The 23,808-nt window shown below is 34.3% G+C and overlaps 3 protein-coding genes across 5 annotated transcripts in view; 1 reads left to right on the top strand and 2 right to left on the bottom strand.

Moving 5' to 3' along the window:
- Nucleotides 1-13,931, bottom strand: part of LOC113235767 (inositol polyphosphate 5-phosphatase K-like) — a 30,272-nt gene extending 16,341 nt beyond the window's left edge. For all 3 annotated transcript variants that reach the window (XM_026471659.1, XM_026471658.1, XM_026471660.1), the window contains exons 1-5: nucleotides 13,830-13,931; nucleotides 13,302-13,421; nucleotides 10,999-11,224; nucleotides 9,713-9,888; nucleotides 1,063-1,308 (exon numbers count right to left, since the gene is read on the bottom strand). In XM_026471659.1, the coding sequence (XP_026327444.1) occupies nucleotides 1,063-1,308; nucleotides 9,713-9,888; nucleotides 10,999-11,224; nucleotides 13,302-13,421; nucleotides 13,830-13,843 (782 nt within the window). In that variant the 5' untranslated portion in view covers nucleotides 13,844-13,931. The remainder of the gene's footprint in view (nucleotides 1-1,062; nucleotides 1,309-9,712; nucleotides 9,889-10,998; nucleotides 11,225-13,301; nucleotides 13,422-13,829) is intronic.
- A 3,511-nt stretch (nucleotides 13,932-17,442) lies between these two features.
- On the top strand, nucleotides 17,443-20,501 carry LOC113235684 (geminin). Its single transcript, XM_026471530.1, has 5 exons — nucleotides 17,443-17,513; nucleotides 17,605-17,726; nucleotides 17,928-18,068; nucleotides 18,701-18,827; nucleotides 19,716-20,501. The coding sequence occupies exons 1-5, from the start codon at nucleotides 17,502-17,504 to the stop codon at nucleotides 19,848-19,850; spliced, it is 537 nt and encodes a 178-aa protein (XP_026327315.1). The 5' UTR covers nucleotides 17,443-17,501; the 3' UTR covers nucleotides 19,851-20,501.
- A 479-nt stretch (nucleotides 20,502-20,980) lies between these two features.
- Nucleotides 20,981-23,488, bottom strand: LOC113235683. Its single transcript, XM_026471529.1, has 4 exons — nucleotides 23,412-23,488; nucleotides 23,044-23,329; nucleotides 22,173-22,706; nucleotides 20,981-21,731 (listed from the first exon to the last, which is right to left on the bottom strand). Coding segments are annotated over exons 1-4 (1,134 nt in total). The 5' UTR covers nucleotides 23,414-23,488; the 3' UTR covers nucleotides 20,981-21,419.
- Nucleotides 23,489-23,808: the final 320 nt, after the last annotated feature.

Here is a 23,808-nt window from a genome sequence, read left to right as displayed (position 1 = left end):
TGCGAACCTAATATTGGATATCTGATATTAGGATACTTTTGTTTAATGAGAACTTTAAAGCTTTTCATACATGCAATTAATATATTTTTATGTTCTATGAAACAATCTAATATATAAGTTGAAAATAGTTTTTTTATGTTTGAATTTACATTTTTTTTTTGAAGAATGTTCAAGTTCCTGTAGGATCTCTAATAGGTATAAGTTAATTTTTTTTATGTTTAAGTTCCTAATTACCCAATTAAAGATTGAGAACAAGTCTGATTATTGCTAATAAATACATATTAACAAATTGTTTGATTAGTTTCATTTATTATAATTATTGGCACCTAATATCGTATTCACAAAAAATATTTTTGGGTACGTGGAACCCGTTTTAGCCAACCTTTTGAAGTTCATTGATTTTCCCTTTTTTTATAAAACGTAATGTAGTTTAAAATATTTAGTTACAATATGAAGAATTTGTATTATTTCTAATAGATCTTAAAATAAAGACTATTTTAAGGTTAAATTTAAAGTTCTGAAGCGTTGATTAGTATTTTTTCACATTTTTCAAACAAAAGTATCCGATATTTGGTACTTCTCCTCTAGCGTTCGTCCTTTACGACGCAGATGAAAGAAGACTTAGGGTCGTATTCCAGAACTCTGCTCAATACTGAAGTCAGGGCTTGAGTATTGCAGTGAGCACTGAAAATCATACTCAAGCCCTTGCCATTAGGGTCGTATTTCAAGTGCTTGAAATCATACTCAAGTCTGCTCAAATAATCCTGACTTGAGCATTGAGTAGAGTTCTGGAATACGACCCATAAAATTTTAACGAAAAGTAATTAATTAAACTACTACAAAGACAGATCGATTTTGTTGTTATGTCCATTCGAGCTAAGGGTGATTATATGTCAGATTGACAGTGCTTCTTAATAATTTTTTCTTGCTTTTTTTTTGCTAAACTCACTTTATTATCATTAGTGAAAATAATGTCGCACATTTCTGTTAGAGCCTGTATATGCAAACCATGCAGATGTTATGCTCTATTTTAATATATAAGGAAGCATTCAATAAACTCACTTAACATCATAGTCGTCAGTTCCAACGTTAAATTTGTACGTAGGCGGGAATCGAATTTCTGGCTCCGTAAACTCCGAAAACGCTTCTCCACTTTCCATAACTGCGAGCAGCTGGTCATGTTTTAGTAGATTCGTGTATTTGTCCTTCTCAACTTTCTGCAGTTGCGCCACGATCTCTTCCGAGGTTGGACTACTTTCTGATGGATAGTCTGTACGGAAATTGAGATCGCCCAGCCAAAACACGTAGCTGAAATAGACAAATGATAATCATTTTACAGTTCTAAAGACAATCAAAAGTTTCCCTTAATAGTTTAAATATAAGAGTATTATTTAAAGTCAAGTTTTACAGTGTCATAGTTTCTGAATAATAACTATAATCCCGTTCCACACTTAAAATACTACTGTACAGTCAAGACCACAACAGCCTGACACTTTGACCCGTCCGTCCATATCGCAAGCGGCATAAAGGTGAATTTAATTGTTAAGTATCAAGCTTGCTCTTGCACTGCTATTGCATATATGCAATGCTCTTGAACCTGTACGTATTTATGCAGAGGACTGAATGGCGTATAACAGGACACCTGTCAAGAGTGTGGCTCCAAAAGAGAGACATGGAAATTTAAGTACAAGTAAAAGCACAAGTTAATTTTTTTCCGTCGTACATTTTTCAAAATAAATCCTTCTGGTGCAGTTATTCAAGTTATTGGTGTTTTGAGTATACAGGTTTATTCGGTTGGGGCTATAGTAAAATACGTAACTCTCAGAAATAGCCCCCGTAGTATGCCACCTCGATAAAGCTTTTATATCCACATTTAGCTGTCAAATTCGAGTGATAAACCATTTTAAAATCTTATCACAATACCTAACATGGCGAGCATCGTGTTATCACATTTTTATATTATCGCGAAGACCGCGACCATGGAGTGCAAAAGATTAACACAGTGCCAAACACGGCTGCAAGGTCACAGATGATTTTAAAACATTTTGACAGTTCTGCACAGTAATTTTATCAACGTAAAAACTGAACGCGATAAATAAATAATAAAATTAAACAAATTGATACATATGTAAATTATTGAAACAAGGTGAGGAGAAAATTATGTAATACTAAGAATATTTAGAAATACGTAAATAATAACTAATTGAAATATTGTAAAAACAGAAACTACGAAAACTCGACATTTTATGTTTCATCGTTTTCGCGGCAATGATTAAACGACAAAGATAGCTATATAGGCAATTTCATATCGTTGTCCTAGTTCTTCAATAACGATAGTTCATTGCCAAATAAGCAAACTTAGCTTTATCAACTGAAATATATATTGTCACGGGGAGGATTATCATATCATTTAGTAGCAATAGAGTTCCTAGTGAAAGAGTTCGTCCAGGTTAGTACTGCCACCTTGTCTATTTCTGCCGCCAAGCAGTAATATCAGCGTTACTGTGTTCCGGTTTTGAAGGGTAAGGGTGCTGGTGAAATTACAGGCACATAGGACTTGTCAACTTATATCTCAGGGTGACCGGCGCAGTGGCAGTGCCCCACATATTCAGATATTTACGATTTAAAGCTCTGAGTGACACTGCAACTGTTATGGACAGGCTTACCATCAGGTGCACGACTTGTTCGTCCCGGCACTTGATATTATAAAAAAACACATACCGCTATGCTACGGCCATAGCTGTTCTATACAAAATTGATGAATGTATAAAATATTCTTTATTGTAGGTTAAAAATAACTAAATAGCAATTTCTTCAGAAAAACCTAAGTTTTTCTATATATATTATAGAATGACGAACGACTATAGACTGGAATTCCCTGCCTACAACTTGGGCCTTTTCAAGGCGATAGTGAATAGGCATTATTTAGGTGTTTTTATAAAAAATGTTAAGTTTATCACCACGATGTTTTACCACAATTGATATTGGTTTTTTTTTGGAAAATTACTCCACTAGTTTGTTATTTATTAATACAAGAAATTTAAAAGTTGGAACATTTCCACTTATTCGATCCAAATGGTCCTTTCTTAATCCTTGTAAAAAGCATTGGTTACACGTAAGTAACAATTAAAGTCAAAAGTCAAAAACCTTGTAAGTGATTAAAACGCTAACCGCGAAAAGCTAAGAACAAATAATTGTTATTTAAAGTCAATTTTCATTCTTCAATGTCTTTATTATTTTCACGTGATGTGGTGCAAGAAAAAAATGGCGGATTTTTGTATTTTCTGTTTTTATACTAATTAATTTTTAGTTTAAGCATATTATGGTTTGAGTTTTTTAATTAAGTATTTGTTGTTTTTTAAGTTTTTTAAACGCTCTATAAATAAATAATAATAACAAAATCATTTTCAGGTGTTACCTAAGTATCAAGAACATGCTTCCAATCGCCGCCGCACTCTGCTTTACTTGAAGGTCAGAGGGGTTGATAACCATTGTTCGTATTTAAAAATAACTCCATACATGGTGGCAAATAGACCTAGATACCGACAAAAAACTACACGATAATAACAATAATTTGCTACAGCCGCATATTATGTAAAGTCAAAAATACTGATCACCTAAAACCCATAAATAACTCGTTTCGTCTGAATAATAATAATATTCGTTTATTTGCTCTTTAAAACATGGTACAACAGAATATGTAACAAAAACATTGCCAGTACAAACATCATGTTTCGCATACATTAAATAGCATTTTCTCAAACATACTCGAAAATGTCCGCTTTACTTATAAAAAAAGAACACGCAAAGCATGATTTTTTTTTTTGCCACACTCCAGGAATTAAAAACACCGCTACTTTAAACTTTTAAATATTCGACCAATACAACTTCGAAGTGACTAAAGACAATTGCCATACAGCCCAGTCGTTCGCTAATTTTTTCAAGGCAGTGTTTATTTTCTTCTGTTTTAAACAGGTTGATAAAAAAATGTTTTAGAAATGCACAGTAAATATTCGCGTTATCGCTAACTTGTTTTTGTAAACATCTATGTCAATTCCTTCCATTTATTGAGAAAAGCTATCTACATATAATTACATTGACGCGAATTACAATTGCCTGACTCGTGTGATATAAGGCCGTACTGGCGCTCCTTTACGTCACAGACGCCGTAATAAATAACCAGATATAAAATCTTAACTTACTACTAACTTGTAGCAATTATTTGTCTTTCCTGTTGTTTGACAACGAAATGATTGTCAGCTGTTGGAGATAAGGAAAAAAGATAAGATAGTTCAGATTAAGTCAAAATATGTTTGGGGATTAGGTTTGGGTTTAGGGTAAGATTAGGTACGTACGCTGACACAATTGGTTTTATCCAACAAGGAGAGAAACTCCGTGAGAATGTTACAGTTGTAACACCGATAACATAATGACTATGCGTCAAAAAACAATTATATATCAATGTAATAAAATGACCTCAAGACACCAAAGCCTAGCTCTCACGTAGGTATTTGTCTTTGACCTTGATGTAAATCGATACGACTATGACTAATGAATGTTATAGTATGGGGTATTTGGGTATACCGATTACGTATGTAGAGCATCGCCTAAATAATTTGTTTACCATGGTATGACATCTTATAATTTTCTCGATAATTTGGAACGGTTACACGGGTTGACTGGCCCTGGAGCGTGTAAGGTCAGGTAGCGGTCAAGAGTAAGTCCATTTAATATTTAAATAATCATACCATGGTAAGAAACCTGTAATTAGTAATAATCATTTTTAATAAATTTATTAATAAATAATAAGGCCTTTAAGAAAACGATGCATTATGAAGCGGTTATTTCACTTGTTTTCCCACTGCTGCACATTATATACTACTGTACACAATTATGTACTAACGTGGAAATGGGTTAATATGTTACAATAAGAATTCTCTTCGAATCATTAATGGTATAATTGGTACTAATGTGTAACTTTAATGGTGCACGTGGCACTAGTTGGTACCAGTTATAGTATGAATGAGTGTGAAGACTAGTGTACAAAAAGGTTGGCTGTATCGTTTAGTATTTGCGAATGTGCAGTTGACTTTACTAATTATTACTTTCCCCAAGCGTTGAGGAAAATATGATGATAAAACCGACATGACCGAGGTTTAAAAATACTTCGAAAACTCATTAAATCCGCATGCCGCATGGGACTAATGTGCTAAAGTATAGCCCAAAATATCTTTGGAGAAGACCCATACCAAGCAATTTTACGAATATTAGGTATGGGTCTGTAGTGTAAATAATAGAAACGTCTTCATCTTTTTTTTTTTGATGATTTTGATTTTTTCACGATTTTCATCATCAAACTTTCCTGAATAAAGTACTTTTTTATGAGTATAGCACTTTTTTTAGAAAAGGGGAATGTATAATAGAAAAAGCGAAAAATAAGTTATTAATATTTAAAGACAAATTTTGCTTCCTGTTTTAAATTTGCCATGGTAAACTTGTTTCAGTTTTCCTTCAGTCTTTAGCCTTTTTTTAAATAAAATGTAAGTGCGCCTTTGATCTCACCTGACGGAAAGTGACGATGAGGTCGACGATGGAGCATGCACACCTAAATAATGCCTATTCACTCTCATCTTGAAAAGGCCCCAGTTACAACGTTCAGAGAACAAGTGCGCAGGCAAAGAATTCCACTCCATAGCCGTTCGCCATATAAATGTGGAAGCGTAACGCTTCGTACGAATCTTTGAAATATCCACAACATAGTGATGGAACCCAAGCCGCCGAATCCACCGGGGGACTAGAAGTACTAGTCCCCCGGTGATGGAAAGGGGAAGGCGGAATAAAATCGTGTAATTCCATCGCACACTCTCCGTTATTAGATCCTGTAAAATACCGATAAGCAGGCACCTTTACGACGATGTTCAAGGCTCTGCAGCTTCGCCTCCACTAATTCTGAATCACTTATAAGCCTCTTGGCAAGGTTGTCAATTGAATCCAAGGTGGCTAGTTATATAGTAGTAGTATGTAGCAGAGCCAACCCAAGGGTGGCAGCAGTACTCCATGCACGATCGGACTTGTGCTTCAATGTATTTGCCGAAGTTCAAATTGGACGACAGGTCCATTCCAAGTAGCTGGAGACAGTCGGCTTTCGGTATAGATATATCACGAAAAGTCGGAGTCAGCTCAAAGGGAGTTTTATGGTCATTTATTATTTCCTTGCATTGTTTGAGACAAGCACTATATCGTCGTTGCAAATTTAAAACCTCTTAAGTGTCATTTTGGTCGACAAGAAGTTTTGTAAATATTTGAAAAGCATATTCAAAGTGTAACCGACTGAAAAAACTCTCATGTGGATATCTTCTTATTTCAATGACAATCAACAAAAGTACTCTTTATAATAGGGGTTAAAGTATGAAATTGCCGATTTGTACTGAAAATCTAAATTGTTTATTTTTTAAATTTTTAACAAATTTATTTAATCAAAATAGTTGCCATTATTATCTATACATTGCTGCCATCTAATGGGAAGGTTATTAATGCCTTTGCGATAGAACTCCGACGATCTAGACTGCACAAACTGTGTGAAAGCATTTTGTACTGCCTCCTGGGAAGAAAACTTCTTGTCACGTAGATAATTGTCCAAATCACGAAAAAAATGGTAGTCCGTTGGAGCAAGGTCTGGTGAATACGGAGGATGACGAATGGTTTCTAACTGCAGTTCCTGAAGGGTCAAAATGGTTTCTCGTGCTGTGTGAGGTCTCGCGTTGTCGTGGAGCAATAATGGTGAAGATCGATTCATGAGTCGGGGCTGTTTTACTGCTAGTTTTGTCAACATGGTTCGGAGTTCGGCACAATAGACATCTGCCGTTATTGCTTGACCAGATCGGAGAAAACTATAGTGAATAACACCATGCTGAGACCACCAAACAGTTACCATTACCTTTTTATTGGTAAGTTTTGCTTTAGGACACTGTTGTGGCATTTGACCTGGGGTCAGCCATTGCATTTTTCTTTTCCGGTTATCATAAAGAATCCACTTTTCATCACATGTTACAATTCGATCCAATATTCCTTCATTTCTGTACCGGTTCAACAAGGCAACACAAGTTTCAACACGCGTTTCTTTATGCAGATCAGTCAAATCATGAGGCACCCATTTTTCGTATTTTTTTATTTTATTGATTTGACGCAAGTGAGTCAATATTGTGGGTAAGGTAACGTTAAACCATGCCGCTAATTCCTGGGTAGTTTGACTAGGATCGGCTTCCACTATCTCTCTTAATTCATCGTTATTCACCTGTGTGGGCGGTCTTCCTCGTGGCTCGTTCTTTAAGTCGAAATTTCCATCACGAAAGCGTTTAAACCAAAATCGCACGGTGCGTTCATTAGTAGACCCCTCTCCAAACGCAGCATTGATATTGCGGGCTGTTTCTGCCGCGTTAGTTCCGCGTCGGAACTCGTATTCAAAAATCACTCGAATTTTCGCAGTATCCATCTTTCTTGTCTAAATTGAATAACAAAAACAATTGAAAGTCGATATTCAAATGTTTCAAATTTAAAAAAAAAATCACAGAAACCATTTGAAAAAAGTTTCATTCGAAAACCTCAAACCATGAAGATTCTATGAAAATTCAAAGAACCTATTGCAATAAAACGGCAATTTCATACTTTAACCCCTAATACTTTCTCATAGATGGCGCTACGGCTAAAAAGTCGTTGAAAAACCATATACAAAGACACTACGCAAGCATATTGAAAAATTCGTGAGATTTGCTGGTTCATTCCGTGGCTTAGTTGGTATAGCGTCTGGCACGGTATGCTAGAAGACGTCGGTTCGAATCCGGCCGGATCGAAGGATTTTTTTCTGAGTGTTCGATCTTTGTATTAGTAATTATAACAAACTAAGGGAATAATTTCACATAAAAATAATTGAATTGATATTCAATAAAATGTTCAATAAAAATTTAAACAAAAATACTCTACGAAAATTTTACAGGAGAAGGTTTTCTTTCGTTTTTCTATGATAGTTACTTTTAACACATAGGAGATACAAAATTTGCAACGACGATATATACTAGGGTTGTCTGATACTCGTCCAGCAATCCGTTACTTCCCGGTCTCTGAACCTATGCTTTTTAAGTCGTGTTTATACAGCAAATATCCATTAATAATTTTAAATGTGGGTCATGTAAAAAACTAATTCGAGGTTTAAACTTTATAAGACATCAATGGCACCCAGTCGTTATCAGCGATATCTATTAAACTATAAAGATAGCAAGATATTAAACCAATTACTATCAAGTGCTGATAAGAATGTCAATAAAATGGAATTGTCTGAATGCGAATTATTCACCAATAGATAATTTAAAGTCCTTTAGAATTATGACAATGTATTTAGATCGATATTACGTAAAACTTTAAACTCATAAAATTGAGGTGCAAACAGTTTTCTTATGAGCTTAGCAAACTTTGAATTATCTAAAAACTTAAGACATTCATTGTTTTATTTCTCGAATTTTATTAAAGTACACTTTAGGTACTTAAGGTACCCATCTATCATCTGCTGACGTCGTTATCAGACCAACATTTGGAAACTGGAATAAACGCGTTTACATACGAATAGATATTTTTCGCACTTACCTAGTATGTTAGTATAATGCAACGTGAAAGTTTAAAAGTATTATATTATCAGACCAGTTTTAATGACACTATAAGACTGGAATTTGCATACGAAACGGATTAAATATCAACATTTCTAAAGCAGTGCATAACTAAATTTAAAAAAATGAAATATTGCAACAAATAATTATGAGAAGGAGTCACTTTTTCTTGTGTATTCTTAAAAATGATAAATGATAGAGACTAAGAAACGTTGCTTCTGTCATAAGCTACCTCCTTGAAAATATTTTTATAGTGTCGAGTTGTTATGTTTTCGCGCATACTACACATCAGAAATGAAACCATAACTACAACGTCTACAACTGACAGTCTGGCGTGACCAAGGGACATGTAAAGAGCCCGAAAGGATAATACATTTATTAAAAACATTTTTTTCTACTCCTGTACTTTATCAGTCAATTACAATTTCATAAACCATATCATAAAGGCACTCTGCTCTTTTCAGTTCTGAATCGAAATTCTATTGTCTATTGTACTCGTCACTGAGTTTAAAAATTTCATTTAAGTTCTGTACGCAGAACTAATGAGTATTACAGTACTGTACTCAGAACTATAATGGATTTAAAAAAAAATCGCATTTTTGGTAAGTCAAATATCAATTATTACGACGCTATTCAAACGCTATACTGCCTCCTGAATGGTAAACTTTGCCTAAGTCTTGCAACCAGGCCATAAATCTTTATGTTTTATTATTGATTAAAATATATGCGGAACTTGACCAGTTCTATTCTATCTCTTTGGTTTTTTGTTTTGTAGCGTTTGTTTGGCTTTCGTCTAAATATATGAAGAGGCTGTACGCTGGAATCTTCGCATACCCTAACAAATGGGTTAAAATTGCGTTTGCTGTCATAGATTGTTATCAAAATATACATTAAATATTGGTTCTGTTTCATTATTTTATTTACTTGTAGAAGTATTGTATGCAATAATTACGTCTAAAAATCTCATAATAATAAGAATAAGAATAAGAATCCTCATTATACGACGATTGCATATACATAATACTATTTATACGTAAATAAAAAAAGGAACTTACTCATGATACAAGATGTTGGCGGTTTGAGTGACATGATACACATGTTGCTTTAAAATAGTGTTATAATCGTTGATACGATCGGCGAGGAGATGCTCGTGAGCTGTCAAGTGACAGTTGACAAGCGACACTGAGCACCCATAGATGTTAAAACGTATACTGACTGCTCCTTTGTTGCCCTGAAAATTTTCGATTTATTTAGTTCGCTTGATGCTGAAGTATACAGGGTGCCCATATAAAACACATTTTTGTTCAAACAGGTGGAGAAGTGGAATCCAACTCTAAGAGCGGTCACACACGGCCACTTTTAGCAGCCATGCAAACGCGATGCGCACACGCGCGCGATTTTAAGCAGCGGTGCAAACGCGATGCAAGCGCGCGACTGCATCGCTACACTTGGGATTTATAGACGATTGCATCCATGCAATCGCGCATTTATATGGGTGCAATCTCCTGTAAATCGCAGTGTAGGGGTGCAATGGCGCATTTCACGGACGCGCGTTTGCATCGCTGCTAAAAGTCGCCGTGTATAACCACTCTAAAGGTACATTTAATATTAGGTGTGAGGTATGCGAAAATGTTAGAGACAAATCAAGCGGAACAAACGCGTCTTATATGGATTTTTACGCAAGTGAAAATTTCAAAATACAGTTTTAGCATGGCGCGGCTCCAAAACGTAACTTCTCAGAGTATAAGTAATTTAAAATAGGCATGTTTCAGATGCAACAGAATTCAAAATTAACGCAAATGAGAAAAGAACGTGTATTGTTATACTAATAAAACAAAACAACGACATGTTTATTGCAAGTGATATATGTATAAATGTGTAATAAAAAAACATTGCTAAAGATACAAGCAGGAAAAAATCTCTTTGATTATGCAAGCACTGGACAAAACAAAAAGAGAAGAACGAAACGCAAAATGTGAAATCCAAAATGGCGGCTACTACCGGGTTCGACAGTAGTGTGATATTACAAAGAGGCATGATCGATCACTAACAAACCTTCTAAAGATCTCTAAAAATCAACTGGCGAAGAAAAATAACATTACATTTTATCACAATCCTGTCTGAAGGCACCTCTCTTGGGAGTAATTTACATAGATGGAACCATAGACAGTGATTATGAGGTGTGAACTTTGAAACCCAAGTGTTACCAGGCATTAATAAAAAAAGAGTTTTAGAAAATATTACAAATAAATTTCATTTGCATTAATTGATATGATTGATATCCAGTACAATAAAAAATGGCGCATTTTACGTGGGAACAAAAATAAACTATGAGTCTTACCCACATTCCACCCAAACCAGTTTTGGTGTACTGAGCCTCAATTTCTCTCAAATGAACAACATGTCTCATTTGTGTATATACCAAGAGAAGTATTCCCTGTAACCGAATGCTCTTGGCACTAATGTACCCTTGTCTGCAGAGTATGTTATTGAAGGTGGATGTCCAAGGATCGCTGAATAGGGAATCCATTAGCATATTCTGAGGCTGTGATTTTACTTCTTGCAGACTGAAATTATCTTAGATTATTAGGTTTGGAAAATACAACACATACAGGCTTGATGTCAACTGATTATAAACTAATAGATAAAACTACACTTTTACAAGTGTCTTACAAATAATTTGACTGAGCAAGTTACCATACTTGTGTGCATCCTGTGTGTGAAGTTTCTAATTGGAAGCCCAGGCTAAGACATAATGAAACCAAATAATGACAGAGAGGCATTGTACTCAAAGAGTTACCAATTTCATCAGTTGTACTTGATTATTGAAAATGAGAAACATATATTTGTGTAACATATTGATCATATTTTAAAAAATGTCAACCATGCACAATATAAACAAATAATTAAATATTAAATCTATATTCAGACAGTTCATTAATAAACCATTTTTTTAAATTGTCTAAGGAATTAAAGTTAAAACTATAGTATTGTTTGGGAAAAGGAGTGTATCATTCATAATATACAGGTTGTCCGGTAATAAATGGATATGCCTGAAATGCCTAACAGGATATCTTATGACTGTTCTAACAAAAATATAAAAAAATATATGTCCCCAAGTAGTACCTAATGCTTTTTTTTCATTGAATTATTTTTACCTTATCTTAGATTTTTGTACATCTTGACCACAAATGAATGGTTTTTTCTCAGTTTTCTGGTGTCACAATATTCTACGTTGACTGTGCTAATAGATAGTCAATAAATAGAACGACTAACTATCGCACTGTTTTTTTAAATAAGTTTTTAGTCCATTGGCGTTTTTATTGCAGATTTTTTTTAAAAGTTGTTAGTCTGTTTATTTTTTCAGTTTAAGCGACTTGGGTTCAAAAAAAAATTATGATAACCTGAATCAAAATAATGCGAGTATAAAGTAGATTTCAAAATGGTATAATTCATTATTGTATCTTATGTAAATAGAAAATTATTGCTAATAATGTGCAAGAGTTCATTTTACCAAAAAACCATGTTTTCAAAATTTTAACGTTTTTGTCCTAAATTGTAACAGACCATTAAGGTTTAATAAAAAACAGTATTACACATTAATAAAACTTCATTTTAAATTTATTTACAACAAATGTTACAATTGTTTGCCACCAACTCTGGGTGTCTACTCCCATTCTCCATCTGATATTTTTCTGAAACAGTTACTGTCAAATAAGTAATACTTAACTAAATCAAAAGACAATGTCAAGTATAAAGTTCATTCATTACCAGACACCCTGTATAATCGAAATAGGATTTCAAATCTCCCTACTATTCAATAGTTTCCTCTACCTAATTTTGGTGGCAATTTTTATTATTTAAATATTCTAGAATATTGTACGAAGTATTACTTAATATTCGAGTATCTTGAAATATTACTTGATATTTCATGATCATATACTTGAATACTTAACATAATATTGAATATTTGGATACTTGCCTAAAATATTTCAGAATGTGTTTCTCTTGGAACCAGATGTTGAATTGCTGATAATGGAACTTTGCAAAGGATGGTGCATGGAGAGGTATATCATCGCCAGAGGCACTGGCCCTCATCAACTTATATGTTCCTTGTGGAGTGCCTAGGGTCCCCAAATCATTTGTTTTGTCTAGTGGCCGAACTAATCTCAGAAGTTATGCCCCCTTGAACAGACTCATGCAGTCATACGATGACAGACATAGACATCTTTCATGAAGGGAACACTAAACAGTTTAGTCGCATGTGCAAGCAATTGTTAAATCCATTATAATCAATTATTGCTGTAATTTTACATTCTTAAAAGATTATTTTTTAATATTTTAGGTTATTCTTTGTATCTCATTGGCTAACTCTAAATTTTTAATGAGTGGTAAACATATGTATATTTATTTCTAAGATTGTTTTGTGTTAAGTTGATGGTGTATCTTTCAATAAATAAATAAACAGTAAAATTTGCCATTAAAATTAGTAAAGAAAACTTACCTCAACACTACCCAGCTATGCTGCATTGCAGTAGAAATAGAATAGAAATAGGTATGGTGGTACTACCCAGGTGGATTCTAAACAGACAGGAAACCCACCACGAGTATAACTAGTTCACGTAAAACCAAAAAAATACTTACGCAACAACATAAAAGTCAGGCAAGGGTTTATTTTTATTAAACTGTGATGGAAAGTCTAATAATGAGTTAAGATCCTGCCCAGGGGACTTAGTAGCAACATTCCAGGTCACCAAAAAGAACCTAAAAAAAAATTACATGATAATCAACGAACTAAATAACTTTTCATTAACATTTTCTTGATTAGAAATGTAATGTTGAAGAAAGATGGAAACATAAGCTGGAATAAGAGAACATGAACTACAGAAAAAATTCCACCCATAGAGTTTAAGCTTCATAATAAGAAACTTTTTCTTAGAACATTCCCAATAAATTCAAATAACAACTTAAACATAAAAATTGTGGAATTTCAAATGTTAAAATCTGATTAAATAACAGGCTAGCCACGATATAATTACTAGATTTACTTAAAGTAGGCATTTAATAATATATTGAAAATTGTTAAAATGAACTGATAATCGCCAAAATAACGACAAAGTAACCTTGACTTTGACCCAGTTTTTAATTAATAAAAATACTTTAATTACTCACCGTAATGTATCCATTTTTTAAGCTTATATTAAAAAATTCTTCACCAATTATATGAGTTGGAAGTTATAAATACTCAGTTTGCCAGGTATAGATAAGCGGATAAGCTTCAAGTTCAGTGAAAAATTATACAATGATCGCCAGAGACCAGTAGTAAAGTGTAATAAAATTACTTAATAACCGAAATTACGTTAAACCCGCCTTACATGACGGAAAACAAACGATAAATGTCTTGATAATTTACACAATATTCAAGTAGTACACACAACCGACCACTCGCTCCCAAATCACTAAAACGTAATTTTTTTTTCTATCCTACTTGACATAAATGTTTTGTCTCTGTTCAACAATGTCGACAATCGACAACCGTCATTTGCCACTAGAGTTGCGGTACTTTGAGTGTAACTAATAAAATATGATTCTTACTAAGGAAGAGTCACATTGATGGTCGTTACTAATCCAAAGGGGGTAGATATCATACGTGAGAATTTAATCGCTCCAAATATCACGACTCTTAGACGAATGTCAAGAATTTCGTTACACAAGGTGACTGAACAGTATTAACTGCATCGTGTGATATCTTGGAGCACGTGTTATAGTGAATTTAATAGTGATTGACAAAATTCGATAAATGATATATCTGTGAGACAACAGAATCAATCTGCAACCCCGATTGCATTATTTTCGATTATATCAATATACGGTGCCGATGTTGTTAATGATGGAATCAATTAAGCGATAACAATTAACATATATACAATATACACTCGCGAGCAACCAAACCGACTCAATGTCTAAGCGCGCATTCAGAGTAGGTTTTATCAAAAAGTTTACAACCGAATTATAAAAACGTTATAATGTTTAAAATGCTTGAAACTTCAGTTTTAAAAATGTACCATTAGCATCAATATCGATTCAGTAGTTTAAAAAAAATAAAATAAAATAGGCAGTACAGGGAGATTTACTCGCGGTACCCAGTACCAGTTGGGCGACCAACTAACCCTATAAAACCTCCCGCACGCGGCTTATGTCTACAGCCGCTTTCCAGAAGTTGACCTGAACGCATCTCCGTGAATCGCCATCACTATTTTGACAAAACCATGGATACAACACCGGAAGAAGCCGTTCAAGTTGTTGCTCTTTTGCAACAGGGACTTAGTCAGCGATCTGTCGCTGCTCCACTGCACCTAAGCCAATCTGCTGTATCAAGGGTATACAGAAGATTTCTAGAGACTGGTGTATTCGACCGGAGGCCGAGAACCAGCCGTCACAGGTGCACAACTCAAATCGACGATCGGTTCATAGTCTCTACATCTCAACGAAATCGCCACCTGACTGGTGTCGACGTACAGCAAGAGCTAAGACGTGTTCGAGAAGTGGCTGTAAGCCAGTGGACAGTTCGAAGACGCCTGAGGGCAGTCAACTTTACACTAAAACGTCCTGCAACTGGTCCGAAATTGACGACAAGCCATCGACAAGCGCGCCTGCAATTTGCTAGAGAGCACCTCAATTGGAACCACGAGCAATGGCGGGCTGTCTTGTTTACTGACGAGTGCAGAATGTGTCTGCATGGCAGTGATAGAAGAGGTCGGGTATATAGGCGCCCAGGTGAACGATTTTCGCAGTGCTGTTTCGCTGAAACTGTTGCATATGGCGGCGGCTCTTGTATGATGTGGGCTGGAATTTCTTTAGACGAGAAAACCGAACTCGTTTTCGTGGCTGGGGGGACCGAGGAGGAGGATTGACAGCCGATCGGTATATTACCGATATACTCCTAGAACATGTTGTTCCGTACGCGGGGTTTGTCGGCGATAACTTCTTATTGATGCACGATAATGCCCGGTGTCACACTTCGCGTATAACTAAGCGGTTTCTGGAAGAAGTCCGTATACAGACCATGGACTGGCCAGCGCTTAGTCCAGACATGAATCCCATCAAACATTTATGGGACGAGCTCAAACGAAGGGTCCGAGCCAGAAATCCGGCACCTTCAAATATCAATGAGCTCAAGACGGCGTTGTTAGAGGAATGGGACGGAATTCCTCAAGAAGTTATTAAAAAGTTAATAAGGTCAATGAAAAATCGACTACAAGCTGTTACTAGGGCTAAAGGAGGTAACACCAAATATTAATTAAATAAATTTATTATTATTATTTTACTTTTTTTTGTTTTAATTTAAATAACAATCTCCATAAATTATTTTTCTAAATTCCTATTTTCCCTAATTGTTAACTCCATTACCATTATTTCAAAAACCACGCAATCGATTTTTATGCTAATGAGACCATCTTAAAGCTAAAGTTTCAGGCTATCAGAAAATAAGACATTTTATTAATTGACTGAGTAGTTTTTGATAAAAACTACTTTATATGCAGGTGTAGGGTCTGAGTCGGTTTGGTTGCTCGCGAGTGTATATCACAATGAAAAGTTTTTCTTTGGACGCACGAAACCTTTTTTTAGGTTTGATACAAGATTTCTACATGTTTTTCGATATTATTTACTGAATAAAATGTATAAAGTTTAATGTGACAGTTCTGTTTTGTGAGAAATTTTGAATAGCTGATGGAAATTTATCACTTGGCGTATTATCTCGTGATATTTGTTGATTCTCTATTAAATAACTGGGTGAACATTGCTCTATTAAAAAAAAGAACAAGTAAAAAAAAAAGGCAGGGTAGGCATGAGCAATTGGAAAAAGTATATCGTATGTATCGTTTCGATATTTACAATCAATATGGATATTCATCTAGAGAAATATGTCGATATTTTTCCCATAGCCAGTAGTAGCTTATTAAAATTCTGTAAACTAAAGACACGTGTCGAAGTTTTAGAAAATTTTGTTAAAGAAAGATCAGGTAAAAAATATAGTCGTGTTTGCCTGCTGCAAGATGTCGAGAGAAAAAGAGTTAACCATCATATAAATGGGCTAGGAGGCCCCGTCAAGGCTACCGAATGTTAGGAAATTATATTTTATAGAATTTGTATTTGTATTATACCAGTCAAGAGCACATCAAGCTTGACACTTTCTTATCGTAAGCGGCATAGAGTTACATTTAAGTCTAAATGTCAAGCTTGTATTGCAAGTATTGTTTGCAAATATTCATAAAGGTATCTTGAGCTTTTAATTTTGCATTTATGTATATTATACCAGTCAAGAGCACATCAAGCTTGATACTTTGTACTTTGGACTGTTCTTATCGTAAGCAGCATAGTGTTGGATATAAGTCTTAAGTGTCAAGCTTGACTCTTACTCGACACTTGAAATGATCTCTTGACCCTGTATCAATTCATATTATCCCACAAAACAATGCCTAACGAAGTAATTCAAATTGTTTGCAAATATTCATATAGCTTCATATCTTTAGCTGCTATAAAAAATAACGAAATTGACACTCGGAAAAAAAATCGTATTTTGTAAAAATATCGACAATTTAATTCCATTATTTCATGAAAAATCAATATTTTGATATATCGATATTTTTTACACCACCCTAAGGCAGACATATTGTTTGGCGGGAACTGTGACTCTTGGGTGTTTGTCATCCTTGGTCAGGTTTTCTACTCGATTTTCATCGTTGTTTTAGTTAATGAAAGTGTATTTTGTATTAAACGGTTTTGCGGGAATACTTCCAACTAGTCAAGTTTACGGCGGCTAATTTGTTTAATCCATTCACTATGAGTCAAGAGGTTATGTTTTATTTGTTTCTACGTATGTTTTTATTGGAATTACTCGTTTTCTACTCTTCGTCTAACTCTATTTTGTACTGTTGATTACCAGGATGGATCCAAGAGCGCGAGGAAATCGCTAAAAACTTTGCAGTGCTTGGCTACTGACAGGGAAAACTTGGTGGGTAGACCTTCGAAATCTCTCAAACATCAGCTTAGTCAAGAGTCCCTTATGTGAGTATTTGATTATTTCATAACATTTATCATCATAGTGTGATTTATAACCCCAACCTCTCTCTCAAAAATGTCCTAACTACAAAATAATTTTTAAATAATAACTGATATTGGTGCTCATATTAGCTTTTGTTGTTGTTGTTTTGTTACAATTGTGGTATCAGTATACCTATGTAAATTGTAATATATTTAAATTTACAGAGACACAGAAGTGAAGAGAAAAAATGCAACATTAAACAAGGAAACCCAAGCTAATCTTGACACAAAGATCTCTGTGGACGATCTTACTAACCCTAAAGGAGCTTCAGAGACGTATTGGAAAATTCTTGCTGAGAGGCGCCAGTGAGTACTATTGCAAAGGAATATTGTACAAATTAGGATTAGTCATGCATGATATTTTGTTATGACGCTGGAAAGTATCAGAACTCAACATTTTGAGCTTTTAAAAACAGTAGAGCTCCTTGTGAAAAAGCTTGTCGAGGGAAGTACTGCCACCTTACCTATTTCTACCGCCAAGCAGTAATGTGACATTACTGTGTTCCAGTTGTGAAGAGTAATTAATGGTGCTGGTGAAATTACAGGCATATGAAACTTGTCAACTTACGTCTCAAGGTGACGGGCTCACTGGTGGTGCCCCAGATCTTTATGAGTTAAAGCTCTGAGTAATACTGCAACTGTTATGGGCAGTCGTGTGGTTTACTACCAGGCGCATGACTTGTTTGTCCCATCACTTGTAAATATAAAAAAAAAGTTTGTTTACACATTGATATGTCTGGGTCTCAGTTGTAATTGTGAACAGGGCCTTTATCTTCTCCAATAAGTAATAATATTTACAGCACAAACATTGAGTAACATTCCTAATTAACTTATAAATAACAGTTCAATGTTACTTAAATTCTCTATTGATGCCTTTTTGTAAGGTCCTTTCTGTTACAAAGCATATTAGCTGGTAAATTGTAAAATTATTATTTTAGAGTGGCATTGCAAGAGGCACTGGATGAAAATGAGAAACTTCGCAAGGTTATTGAAGACTTGAAGGAGGAGAATGCCTTGTTCAAACAAATGCTGGATGAAGCCAACAGTTTTGTTGAAGTAATCAAGGTATGCTTAGCATGTTCACAATAATAGGGCACTGACATATCCAATTCCACTAATATTATGAATGAGAAATTTTTACACTTAATCTTCAAACAGCCATATCTCAATAGTGACTGGATGTGCATCGGATCCTTTTTGTTTAACAACGCCCAGCTGTAACAGGCGCGGGCCGGGCCCGGTGCGAACGGGTGACGGGTGCGGGCGCAAAGCTATATTCCGTTTAGTTTATGCAATCACCCTTGCCGTTGCGCACTCAGAGCGGCCACGGCAGGGCGCGGTATGCGACCAGAGCTTTAGCGGGATTGCACGTTCTATTTTTTTACAACTCTTTGAGTGTGTTTTTATTAAGTTTCAGTATGAATTGAACCAAAATTTATTTGTGTTGCTTCCATAACGCGAATCAAAGCAGAATATTTTCTTGAAATATTTTTCCAACAGCGATATGATGCTTTCTTTAACATCTAAATAGAAAATTATACATCGTTGCTTTTAAGTGTCCCGCCGCGAACTACGCGTGGGTCTGCCATGAGGCAGGCCCCAGTAAGGATTCGCTTGCCACAGGCCTGTCCTTGTGACGCTTTTCCCGTTTGTACTGCATCTGTGTGGCCTGAGCTTAACACCTAGTGGTTTACATTGGTAGCATTTACAAGCCCCTACAATTAGGACTATCTTTAATTTTTGCCATTTTACTTTGATTAAAAATGTATTTCTTGATCTAATCATTGCACATAATTACACTAATGTAATGTAATTGGGTTATGGTTAACTTAATATGTAAAACTACCTGTAATATTTTCTTTAGTTGTAATGTATATTTTACAATGTGCACAATAAATCAGTGTAATATTTGAATTAAAACATGTTCACCAAGTTCTAAAAATTTTTTTTTAGGAGGAGTTGTCAAATGCTGGCAATAATGACACAGGAATAGATGTCAACGATGTTAGCACAGCTGATGAAACCACTGAGAATTTTGAAGATGCTAGTGATACTTCAATTATCACAACTAAGAAATTAATTGATTGACCAAAACATTAGAATATGCAGTTATTTTAGTACTGACATTTTGTGAGTAATTTTTGCGACATCTTTATGCTTATAACTCATAAATCAATATTTTTTAAATTATTGATTCATGATCCACTTATGTATTATAGAAGATCAAGCAAAAATTTCTCACAAAATTGATTGTATCTTTAATACGAATAGACATTTTTTTAATATATACTCCCGGACACATAATTCGAGCCACCTCGCATTTTTGTCGTAAAGGGTTAGAATACAAAAATAGTGTTATTATTGAAGAAAAAGTTTCTCCCGGTTTTGCAAATCCAAATTCCCAACAAGGACTTATGGTGAAGACGTTTAGTACACTAGTTTCAAATTGGCGTAATAGTTTTTGGTCAATCAAACATTAAGCTTATGGCCCTTAATATTGAAAATGCGTGATGGCTCAAATTGTGTCCGGAAGTGTATTTGACACCTTAAGACTGATTAACATGCCAAACAATTAAACTGACATTGTTATATTGGCATGCAAAACGGGTGTTTTATCTATTAGTTTATTTTATGTCTAAACATTTCTTTTCATTTATTACTTGTATCATTTTGTTCTCTCCAAGTCGTGTAAAGTACAAAAAAAGGAAATGATCTAAGTTTTTTAATCTACGATTTTGCTTATTCGAAAATAAGATGGATCTTTAGTAAACTATTATAGTATGAAGTATTATATGTAAGTTTTCTTAATTTTGAGACTTGAAATAAATAGACATAAGGAAATTATACATGTTTTATTGAAATAATTTATTGCTATTCAATTATTAACTGCCAGGAAGACATCAGGTACATGTCTTAGTTGCATTAAATAGTGGCAAGTATCAAAACACACAGACCCGTGCTAATTAAAACTTTCTCACACATAATATACATTATACACACATTATACATTATAGAGACCTATTAAATACATCACATACAAATCAAAATTACTTCATTCAGGGCCTCACAGTGTCAGTCCTTCATCACCAGTAATTGTTCTATTGTGTTAAAGATACGAAGTACTTTCCTGGATTTGATTGTTCTAATTTGGTCGAGACGTGCCTGCTCTGTGGCATGTATCATAAAATGCCCATTTTGGGATACAGAGGGGTCTCATCCATTTGGTAGCATAATCTAGCCTATCTTTTATCACTCTGTCTATCTATCTTTTCTAGTCTATCTTATAATATCTCTCCGACTTTGAAGTACGACATGCTTATTTAAGCCAGTATGTCCCATTAGAGTTTCAGTCACCATTGTGATGCCTACGAAAACCTATTTAAGTCATTGGTGACACACGCTATAGAAAAATGTAAATTGCCAAAATGAATAAATATTAGGAATTCAATTTAAAAAACCCCTGACCATACATATTGTAATCAATTTAAGTCAAAAGTTAAAAAACTACTATTTAACCTACACATGTAGTATCTGTAGTAATGTTGCAGAATATCCTCTACAAGAATTTCATCAAATCCAGGAAGAAAAATATGAATGAGCTATTTGTTTATCAGACACCATTGTTGGTTTCTTAAACATTATCTATTGAACTTATTATCATAGCTCTTCAATTTTCTGTTTTAAAAATGCTTTGAACTGTTGATCAAAATTTGTTTCAAAAGTCCAAGGCATTAAATCAGGGTACAAAGTTACACTTCTCAATACATCAACATTGACATTTTTAGGCAGAACACTCCGTACTTTCTTGTTCATACAACCGCTTGCATGAATGTAGTGATTGATAATCAAATTGTATATAAAGTTTACATATTTACTATCTAAATTGTCACTTGTGTTAGGCACACTGGAGCTGTGTGATTTTATTTCTTGTAGATAACCTGATGTTATTATTGGCACCACAAAATCAGCCTGAAACGAAAAAAAAATTATATGAAACGAAAGCCATATTTACACAATCATATTTTTACTTGTGAAGAGCAAGTTACATATTTATTTTATTTATTTATGTAATCTATGTATAAGAAATTAAAAGGTCTTCAATAACACAAACACTGCCTGGTTGAGTCAAGTAGAAACTAATTAATGTCAGTCATAAATTTTAAATAAGTTGTTGACCATAATTAACATATAAAATGTCTATTTTTAGAAATTGGCATATAATTATATACATTTAACATGTAAACACAGCAAAACTATAAACATTTGCCATCACAGGCCTTTATTTACCCAAAATAGTAAAAAGAATATTTCACAAGCATGTCGAATTGAGGAAGATTAATTTTAGTCAATCGAAAGGGATAAATGTCACGAATATGTCATTACTTCATAGAAAAAAATTTTTACAATTACCTTTTCAAAATATTCCCTAATAAATTTTTCAGGATTCTGATATACCTCTTCTCTTTTATCTGTTAATGTTATTACTTTAACACCAGGGAAATCTGTCCAGGTCTCTATGTATGTCTTTATATTATCTGCAGTAAGTAAACCATCTTCAACAAAAGTTAAAAATAGTGTTGGACCATCATGTTCCACTTCTTTTTCATCTGTTTTTGCTGGTGGTCTCATCAACTGATTTGGTTTATTGGGATCTTTTTCTCTTAGTATAAATTTTTCACACAAGGCTGGTGGCAATGTATTGGCTATATTTTTTGTATAGCTTATTACTTCCTTCTTTCCATCTGTGACACTGTGATATCCGCTGTCGTTTATGTTAAAAGCTTGGGATAAATTGTCAAATGGTTCTTCTAGAGCTGTCAAGATATCATACCTCTGAAGTTTTATTAGTGAATCTACTATTTTATCTAATGTGGCTTTATCATCTTGCATGAACACTTTTAAAACTGTGTCTACAGGATCTTCTCTCACAGTGTGCATGATGTACTGTAATATGAATTTTTTTTTTAATCATAAAGCTTATTATAACTTAAGTGTGAAGTTTTTTTCTATAAAATTTAAACACCTAACAAAATCAAAGTTTACAAATTTGAGTGAAAGTGTGTTTGAAATAAGTTTTTCATTCCAAACTGATGGCTTGTACTTGATTAGGCGTGATGGGTGTAATTATATTTATAAATTTTAATGTATATCCCTTCTTTTAATGAAACAATAAATCACGGTTTGTTTTTACAAATGACAAAAACATGATAACACAAAATTAAATAACGCCACGAACTATTTGCGCTAAAACGAGATAATGTATAAATTGTTTTTATCTTACATCTAAATCAGGCGGCGAAAGCCCCAACAGGCATCCTAAGTCTCTCCATGTATTTGGGGTGCCTCCGACTCTCTTCACCAACATTCGCCATGCGTCATAACACACAGCGCCTTTCTTTGAACTCGGGTTCCGATAGTACAACAAACTTGTATGCAGATAACACACTTTCTTGTTCATTGCATGTAGATTCTTCATTTCTTTCTCTCTTTCCTCCAACAGCATTTCTTCCAGAGCTAGCGTGTTAATACTGACGGTGTCTGCATTATCGAAGTCTTTCAAGACCTCCCTGTGGATAATAAAAATTGTTAACAGGAAAACCATCACGTGTTAATTTCATAATAGAAAATCACATAAATAAATATACTCACATTGTGCAGCTGATTCTGCAGATGTTGTGACTTACAATTAATTTAATGCAAGGCGAAACAGACCTTACCAGGAAATCACTGGTATTCGCGAACACTTCAAAAAATAAGGAAAATGTTTCCAGAAACTTTTTTTTTCTCTTATATTTTGGCACTATGGCGCCCAGCCTTTGGCCATATGCAATTTCCACTGAGTTGCAAATTTTTGATAATTCTTCCAAATAAATATTTTCTTGCTTCACGAAAGTTTTAAAATCTATTCAGGATAATTGTTATTGTCGATGCAGTTGTTGTTGTGGAACTTTGGTTGGGTTTATGGATATTAATATGATTTTAAAAAAGGGGAAAGGAAATCGCGGAATAAAAATAAAAGCAAACGGAATTTAGAAAGGTGATCAAC

Source organism: Hyposmocoma kahamanoa, unplaced genomic scaffold, assembly GCF_003589595.1.
Source record: "Hyposmocoma kahamanoa isolate Upper Pololo Valley unplaced genomic scaffold, ASM358959v1 88, whole genome shotgun sequence".
NCBI classification, from domain to species: domain Eukaryota; kingdom Metazoa; phylum Arthropoda; class Insecta; order Lepidoptera; family Cosmopterigidae; genus Hyposmocoma; species Hyposmocoma kahamanoa.
The sequence above is the reverse complement of the archived record's forward strand: the minus strand, read 5'-3'. Positions and strand labels throughout refer to the sequence as shown.

Excerpts from the sequence above, each read along its gene's own strand:
- LOC113235684 (XM_026471530.1), top strand. Across the intron at positions 17,727-17,927 it reads CTTAGTCAAGAGTCCCTTAT|AGACACAGAAGTGAAGAGAA; the intron begins GTGAGTATTTGA and ends TTAAATTTACAG. Across the intron at positions 18,828-19,715 it reads GTTTTGTTGAAGTAATCAAG|GAGGAGTTGTCAAATGCTGG; the intron begins GTATGCTTAGCA and ends ATTTTTTTTTAG.
- LOC113235683 (XM_026471529.1), bottom strand. Across the intron at positions 22,707-23,043 it reads TTTCGCCGCCTGATTTAGAT|TACATCATGCACACTGTGAG; the intron begins GTAAGATAAAAA and ends TTCATATTACAG. Across the intron at positions 21,732-22,172 it reads TTAGGGAATATTTTGAAAAG|GCTGATTTTGTGGTGCCAAT; the intron begins GTAATTGTAAAA and ends TTTTCGTTTCAG.